General features: G+C 47.0%; 1 protein-coding gene across 9 annotated transcripts in view; it reads left to right on the top strand.

The window, feature by feature from the left end:
* Positions 1–564: 564 nt before the first annotated feature.
* NTRK2 (neurotrophic receptor tyrosine kinase 2) overlaps positions 565–8665 on the top strand; it is a 388890-nt gene continuing 380789 nt past the window's right edge. Inside the window, exons 1-3 of one of the 9 annotated variants that reach the window (XM_070459539.1) lie at positions 565–848; positions 1743–1963; positions 2443–3016. In XM_070459539.1, coding sequence (XP_070315640.1) covers positions 2805–3016 — 212 coding nt within the window. In that variant the 5' untranslated portion in view covers positions 565–848; positions 1743–1963; positions 2443–2804. Of the gene's footprint in view, positions 849–1076; positions 1248–1483; positions 1499–1560; positions 1964–2442; positions 3017–4123; positions 4198–8665 lie in introns of those variants that run through there. The other 8 variants (XM_070459540.1, XM_070459541.1, XM_070459542.1 and 5 more) reach the window with 8 other exon arrangements.

Genomic DNA, 8665 nt, shown 5'->3' with positions numbered 1-8665 from the left:
AGTTCAGCCCTCAAGGCGTGTCATAGCCAGGTGATGGAGGTGAGGGAAAGGCCTACTGGCCTTGTCTTCCTGCCCTGCAAAGAGATCATTCGGATGTTGCCCGAGGATTCCCGCTTACACTCAGCGCCCAGGGTCTGTACGAAAGCCCCACTAAATGCTTTCAGTTCCCTTGTAATATCTAAGGTAGAGCCGAGATCTCAGCATTCACCTTGGCGTTCAGGGTTCTCGATCCTACCCACCCCCAGCATTTTCGGATAGATTTGTGGCCATGCTTATCTTTTGGAGGAGATCCCATCCCCGTCGCCCTTTTTCGAGGGGAGGTATGCCAGCCTTTTTCCCGGGAGTAAGCTGGCGAGAGCTGCTGAGCCGCTCACGGGTCGGGCAGGGGTGCGCACGCGTCGGGGGCCGCGGGTTGCGCATCTGGAGCCAGAGAGCGCCCCCCGCGCAGTGCCTGGCGCCGCCGCGGCCGTGGGTTGGTGCTCCCAAGCGTGCCGGGCGCTCTCTCCCCGCGCGGGGGCACCAGAGCCCTCGGAAGTGTCAGGCACTGCGGTGCATTTTCCCAGTTCCCTTTTAAATGACTGCGGAAAAAGGGACTCTCCGAGCCGCAAATGCGAAGACGGATTCTCAGACAAGGCTTGCGAATGCCCCGCAGCCATCATTTAACTGCGCCCTCAGAGCAGTTACGGTTTGTCACTCGACCCTCCCGGATCACCTCGTTTGTCCCTAGTGAGACCCCCAGGCTCTGCCCGCGCCGGGCTTCTCAGTAGCTGGATGTGTGTCGTGCTCCAGGCAGCGCGGGCGCAAGGCACGCGTTCGCTCTCACCCACGCACACACGAAAACGCGCAAGGTACGGCAGGGGAGGGAGGGCTCTGGGTGCCCCGCGTGGGGGTGGGCATCGCGGCGAGTGAAGCTAAGATCTGGGAATGGCTGCATCCTGCCAGGTTGAAGGATGAGATAAAATGACGCGGCGCCACACATCGGACAGGCCAGGGTTGCTACCGCGCATTTAGGGAACCCAATACGCGTCAGGCGCGCTCCCTTCCCCTCACAAGTCTCTTTTTCCCGGGCGTGTGATGCCAGAAAACGATAGGAAAAAAGACCCGGTTAGAGAGCTGGAGTTGCATTTGGAGACTGCCCTCCCTCTGCCAAAGCACCAACAGGAAGACCCTCCGAAAACACCGATCCCCAAATAGATGACCCGGAATGGGGGCGGTTATCCTTGGTTACCAACGCTGGACACGTTTCGGTGTTTACAATATTTATTTATTTTTAGGATAGCTCGTCCTCTCTTTTAGGCAGGATGGGAAAGGAGAATGCAGCGGGGAGGGAAAAGGGAGGGAGGGTTCCTATAATAAGAATCAGCGCATTTTTCAGAGCTGAACCGAGCCCGGTTTCCATTTCAAAAAAGGAGACGGCCTCTACTGCGATTTTAGAAGAAACCTGGGTGTGAATTAGGGACTGGGAGGTGTCAGAGCCGGGGAATGGTTCCGCTTAGAGGTACCTGGGTCTAAATGCACGCACACACACGCACACACAGGCGCGCGCGTCTACACGGCCAGGCTGTGTGCGGGTGTGCGCGTGTGTGAACTCCCACATGCTGCTGCTGTCTGCTTCTGGCCAGTGGCGCCGATGCCTCCCTCCTCCCCGCTCACCCCCAGATTCCCCTCCCCTCCCTGTTGCTTTTGTCTGGAGGGTGTTATGGGTTTGTGTGTGTATGAGCGTGTGTGTTTTTGGATTTCAGACTAATTTTCTGGAGTTTCTGCCCCTGCTCTGCGTCAGCCCTCACGTCACTTCGCCAGCAGTAGCAGAGGCGGCGGCGGCGGCGGCGGCGGCGGCTCCCGGAATTAGGTTGGAGCAGGAGCCTCGCTCGCTGCTTCGCTCGAGCTCTCCGAGCTCCGTGCCCAGCGGCAGGAGGAGCCTGGACCCAGGCGCCGCCGGCGGGCGGTAGGCGCCGGAGCCGGGGTGAGCAGCGCGGACAGTGACCTCCGTCGTCTCGGCCCTTATTGTCCCCCTAGGGGTGGCCGCGGCGGCTCCCCAGGTGGGACGCGCCGCGCCACCTGCTCGCGCCCCCTGCGCCCAGGGGCCGTGGCGGATTCTGCAGCATCATTCGGGGGCCCCGTCGCGGAACCAGCGTCCTCGGCAGTCTCCGCGCCTCCCTTTAAGGAGTCCTACCCCTGGCCGGTGCCATGGGATCCTGACCCTTGCCCCATTTTCCCCTCCTTCAGCCTTAGGCACCGGGAGAGAGTGGGCACAGTGAGCGCGGCGTCAGTGCCATCGAGGGGCAAGTTTATTTCTAGGGCCGGCCGGAGCTGGGCAGTCATCTATCCACAGTATCCCGGCTGGGCTCGCGGTGGGGGTGACGCGAGCGCGGAGGGAGAGTACCCCAGTTCGTGGCGTATGGGGACTTGAGCTCAGCCTTACGCGTATCTGTTTGTCCTCAGCCCCGAGGTGCGTCCCGGATCGCAGCGCGCGTCTAGCCAGAAGCCTGAGCCCCAGAGCATCCCGGGAGCGCCGCGGGCCGGTGCTCGGCTCGCTGGGCCATGCAGCGGCGGCCGCCGCGGAGCTCCGAGCGGCGGGAGCGCCCCCTGTGAGAAGGCCGGAGATGCCCCTGCCACTGTGAACGGTGCCGCCCGACAGGACACGCTCAGCCCCTGACACGCTCGGCTCTGCGCGCCCGAGACCAGCAGCGAGAGGAGAGAGCGGTGAACGCGGCAAAGGCCACTCGGCACGGGCAGGGGAGACCGGCCGGGACAGCTCAGCGACACGCACTCAGGCTAACTTGGGCTGGCACTGGTGGCTAGGAATGTCGTCCTGGACCAGGTGGCATGGGCCTGCCATGGCGCGGCTCTGGGGCTTCTGCTGGCTGATTGTGGGCTTCTGGAGGGCCGCTCTTGCCTGTCCCACATCCTGCAAGTGCAGCGCCTCTCGGATCTGGTGCGGCGATCCTGCTCCTGGCATCGTGGCATTTCCGAGGCTGGAGTCTACCAGTGCAGATCCCGAGAACATCACCGAAATGTGAGTTCCTGGTCCTCTTCCTTCTTCATCCTCGCTTTGCCTCTAGGGCTAGGCTGGCCAGGCGGGTCCCTCTTGGGCACGAATGTTGTCTCAAGTCTGGGGAGAAGTCAGAGAAGAGAGGTGCGGGGCTGGGCCGTGTGTCAGTTACCTGTTTCAATGCCTTGGTGCTGTTAACACTGGGAGAAGTGTGATAATTTAAAATGTTCTAAATAATAGATGTCTATTATGTAGTATTCTTATACCCTTTTTATTTCAAAGCCCTGCTGGGTGTTCTTTAGTCTTTCCATATGCAATAACTTAAGTTTTGGACATTTTTGTTTCATCAGGTTCTCTGTGTATATTGGGTTAGGAGCAGTCCCAGTAATATTTATGAGAAAGGAGGTTAAAATAAGTAACTTTTGGAAAATCTGCTGAAGGAAGTTAGAGTGTCTCCCCCTTAGCTTCTTTCTCTGAGAGTTGGAGTTCACCAATTTCCTTTTTCATTTTATACATCAGATTTTGCATAGGAGATTGCATCCAGAGATGGCCTTGAAAATAATCTGTAAGAGGAGAAGTTTCAAGTGTTGAAATGCACTGGCTCAAAAGAGAAAATGCGATCCTTGGAAGCCTAAAAGCCTGGTCTGATTTAATTTGGACTTGACTTCCCAGAGATAGAATTTTGAGATCATTTGGATTATAAATCTTAATTGCCCATTGAACAGTTCCCCAGGAGGAGGTTGGATGATAAAGCAGCATGGGCTACTCTGATGAATGCTGTCTTCACCCTGGGACCCCATGTCCCTGGAAGTGCTCGAGCTTGTCCTGGTCCATTGGAGAAGCAGAATTGTGTATTTCTGTCCTTGTCTGATGCGTTGTGACAAATCTGTTACCAACTAGGGGCTCACCTGTCCTTTCTCTAGCATTCCCCTGTTCCCTCTATTAGAGATTCCTCCAGCCAGCAACTTTGCCCTTTTATACGTTTCATTAACATGATATTTTATTCATCCATAAAAAGGATTGTAAGGCAAAGTTTCTGCCGGTTTACTTGAGGCTGTTGACACCACCATAGGCAGCGTTGAAAATAGGGCTTGGGCTGTGGCCTTCCGGTTGGCGAGTGCGCATGCATCTCCCCCCACCCCCCCACGGATAACACACACCCTGGTTATGCCAACGTTGTTGACCGAGACAACCTGTTTTTTAATGTAAGTAAGAGGTCTTCCCAGCCTCTGCTGTTTGTCCTGTTGGTGATGCTCTTGTTAGAGGGCTCAGGCAGAAGGAAATGACAACAGAACAGAGGAAAGCGTGCCGGCCCAGCAGTGCTAAGATGTGCCGGGAGCCGCCAGCTGTCAGGCTGGATCCAGGATGCTCAGATCGCAATCCTGTTGGCAAGGAGAGCAGCAGGCAGAGCTGGAGAGGAAGGTTGGGTAGGGTCCCGACCGTGCTGACCCTGGCTTGGGCTGGTAGAGCCTCGCCAGGCTGGTCAGAGTGTCTGTGGCCTTTTGTCTGGATTTGTGTCTTTTTCATGAGATGGGGTGTCAGTAGTCAGATGGAGGAAGCCATATGGAATTCAGAGCCCTTCAGACTATTTTGAGACCATGAGGAGTGCCTGAAAACAGTTAGATGTTGTTTTCTTTTGTGATTGTTTTAAAATTCTGTATTAGGTGCTAGATAGATAATGAAGGAGGAAACATAGGGCTAATTATTATTTTTTTCAGTTTAGTATTTTTAAGGCTGTAATTGGAGGAAAACTCTCTTTAAAAATATGATTTTACGCCTGAGTGGTCTTAGCTTCCTGATAGATATGAAATTATTAATAACAGATTTGAGTAGAGTTTTCCTATATCAGTTCTCACAATTGTTGTTATTTCCTTTTATCTGATGGCAGGTTCCTATTTTCAGGCTTACTTTTTTTTTTTTTTTTTACATTTACTAAAACATTTGTCACAGTTATTCATCTTATAATGGCAATCATAATTCCTAATTTCTACTCAATTTCTTCTTCTGATTTGAAAATCCATTGAGATTCAGAGAATGGAGAGGTGTGTAAGCTCAGTGTATAGGAATGGGGAATTAGTTTAGAAACAGGAGTCAAGCTGATAGAGGTGAGCTCTGAGAAATAGTACTTTTCTCTGCTCATTCCCTCAGCTTTATTTCTGCCTCATCAGTTTATGCCCCAGTGTCTTTATCTGTAAAATGTATTGAGATCCTTGTTTGGAAAGCACTTCATATAATTATTTTGAATTCTGCTGCTTTGATATCAAAATGACATCAGTGGTTGGGCTTATTTCACTCTCATCCTTATATGACACCATCTGTGCTCTCTTTCTTACATATTAATATTTGCTTGAACAGCTCTTCAATTCTTGGCCAGTGGATACCAGCTACAGTTGGAACCAAATTACACTTTCCTTTTTTTTTTTTTTTAACTTTGTTATTAGACCCAGTGGTATTCCTAAAATAACCTGTTTTAAAGTTCTAGTTTAATGAAGTTTAGCTGAAATTATATGTTTCTGTTTTTTAAAAGTAGGACTAATGTAGCTAAATAAAGTGATTAGAACTTGCTGAAGCAGTTTACTATATCACTTAAAAATAGTAAATCTTTCAATATCTATATGTTGGGGAAATTGCCTGGAGAATTCACATGGACAGAAGAGCCTGGCGGGCTACAGTCCATGGTGTCGCAAAGAATTGGACACGACTGAGTGGTTAAGCACACAGGGGAAAAGTCACAATCACTGTGCCTTTTAAGATTCAGAGAGAAGCCGTGGTAGAACATTTAAAAAACAAACCTGTAGACTAATTAAGGGGGAGCATTTTATTTTTTCATTCTACATGTATGCTTTAAGCCATGCTGACATTTCATTTTCAGAGTCCTTGTTTGAACCTGTTTTATTAAAAATCTTCCCTTCATAGTATCTGTCTCATATTCTTTACCCACTGATGTGACCTATGTCTAGGTCTATGTCCATCTATAGTTACATATCACACCTGCCTAAGGTCACACTGCCAAAATGTGCCAGCTTCTGTTATTTGGAGATGATTATCCCAAAGCAGTGCTAAGTTAAATTTACAAACAATACTATTGTCACATATAAACAGGATGCAAGAGGAAAGTCTGTTGTTGGAGTTATGTAATCAGCCATTTAAGTTTCAGATTGTGTCAAAATGCTTCACAAAAGACACTTCTGTCTCACCCAGTGGTACGAGATATGGTTTAAACATAAAATAGGTCATGGATTTTTAAAAATCATGGTCAGAAACACATGACATAAAATCTACCTACCACATTAACCGTTTTTAATGTACTGTTCAGAAGTGCTAAATGTATTCACATGGCTGTGAAAGGGCATGCAATTTTGTATTGCCCATATTTTATGAAGACCAGCAGTGACTTTTTATTTCTAAATTTCTTTGGTGACATTCGCTGATTTGGGATTGATATTTGGAGACCAATCTAATATTTTTCTTCTTAGTACAACATAAACAGGATTTGTAGCTTCTGCTGCTCAAGCCTCTGTGTGCAATTCATTGTTGGCTTGGTTAAGCAATTGTAATGTTATGTCATTAATACATTAAATTTGGCTCTCTCACCTGCGTAAGCTTTTCCACTGCTGCAGTTAATTGTACTAAAAAATTCTGGCATTTAGAAGGATTCAAAGGCATCAGATTTTATCACTCTGATATTTACTTCTCAGCCCCTCCACTGGGAGTTCTAGAACCTTGAATTGTGCTTTACATGCATTTAAGAACTGCAGCCTAAGTTTTGATTGTGGTTGCATAAGCCAGATTGGACTTGTTAATAAATTAGGCGGTCTTACTTACATCATTCATTATTCAATAAAACTTGCAAACAAGTTAAAAACACTCTTTCTTCCTAGTGAAGGCATTCACACAATTCAGCTCAGCACAGCCATTTGAAATCTCAGTTTCATACTTTCTATCTCTACACTGAGGAAGTTTTTATTATATTGGATAAAACAATCGAAAAGCCCTGTGACCTTCTGACCCTACTTTCTTCCACCTCTCCCTCTCCATCACCTCTCATTAACTATACAGGAAAATGTGTTTGATTATTTTTCTTCTCCGAAAAGTGATATTTCCTTATGGGAATTCAGAGCACTAGAGTTGAGCGAAGAGCCTGGGTTATATATTATTACAAGCAAGTAATGGGAAATTAAGATGATGTGGTCATAGCTCCCCAGATCTGTGTTTAGTTTTGTTTAAGATCTTTCACTGTTTCTATCCCATAAACCTCTGTTTGTGTTATTTCAGTATTCCCTTGTAAAGACATTTTCTAAGTCAAAAAGTTGGCTGAACAGCTGAGAGTTGAGGTCTCTTTCTCCCCAGGAACATTCTGCATGATTGCTTTGACTATCTCTAGGTTGTAGGGGTATAAAACCTAGACTTTTTCTTTAGCTGGTGAAAGGGAATTTAATTTTTCTTTTTCTACTTTTTGTTTCTCCTTCTTCTTTTTTAAAAATCTTTGGTACCAAGCAGGTGCCTCCAGTTTTAGCTCATTGTTCATCCTTCCTGTTATGAAAAGAAACAATGTCAAGCCATTATTGAATATTATATCCTGACATTATCCACCCAACTAACTTTACTGCTTCTCTAAAGAGATTCTTGTAGGTTCAAAGCAGTAGGGTAGAATGTAGCATTGAACCTGCTGCTCCTTCTAGCAATGCCAGTTTTTTATTTTACTTACGGTTTACAAATCAGCTGAATGATTTAGGGGAGAGGTTATTTAGACAGGGCAATTTTTTCCCTCATTTGGTGTATGTAAGAGAAAGAAAGGGATAGAAAAAAAAATCTGAACCTTGAGTTATTAATAGTTGATTGATCATTTTCATAATCTATTTGTTCTAAGTTTTAAAAACATAAATCCCACCCCCAGGTGGCAGAGATCTGAGCCATGCAGTGGCCTGATAATTTTAGCTTCATATTTGATTTCTGATTGATTGCTATTAAAAGAGGAAAAGAGCCCACATAATCAAGATGCCTTCTAACCATTTGCTTTGCTCTCTGGGCTGTCCAGAGGACTGTGAAATGGTAAATATTGATCTCAGAGATGAAGGAATGAATGAATGCTTGTGGTTGTTATAAACCTGGGGAGAAAAATAACACACAGGTACTAAGCTTGCATAGTTCAACTCCCTGCTCCACCCATGTTACAGAAAGCTGGAATTACGTGATCTGGAAGCAGTTCCTTAATGTTTCTGGGTCTGAACTTGTCAGATGTAAACCGAGGGCTTTGGACCCTGTACTCTGATTCTGAAGCTCCACAAAGCTTCAGTTGTGGAGAAAGTTCAGTTTATACATCAGCTCCGAAGTAAGGAGTGGTGCTTAGAGCCCGGCAGTGAGAGAAACTAAGGACCTTCCACGTCATCATGTCCTGTGTGCATGTTTTCAGCATCTGCTCTGAATTCTCCAAACCATCCATGTCTTTTAAAATCATTAAAATTAATTTTTATTGGAATATAGTTGATTTACAATGCTGTGTTAGTTTCAGGTGTATAGCAAAATGAATCTGTCATATATATATATATATATATATGTAAATGTATGTGTGACAGATAGATGGGGAAACAGTGGAAAGAGTGACAGACTTTATTTATTTTTTTGGGCTCCTAAATCACTGAAGATGGTGATTGCAGCCATGAAATTAAAAGA

This window comes from Odocoileus virginianus, chromosome 31 (genome assembly GCF_023699985.2).
Source record: "Odocoileus virginianus isolate 20LAN1187 ecotype Illinois chromosome 31, Ovbor_1.2, whole genome shotgun sequence".
NCBI lineage: Eukaryota > Metazoa > Chordata > Mammalia > Artiodactyla > Cervidae > Odocoileus > Odocoileus virginianus.
This window is presented reverse-complemented; position numbering and strand designations above follow the sequence as displayed.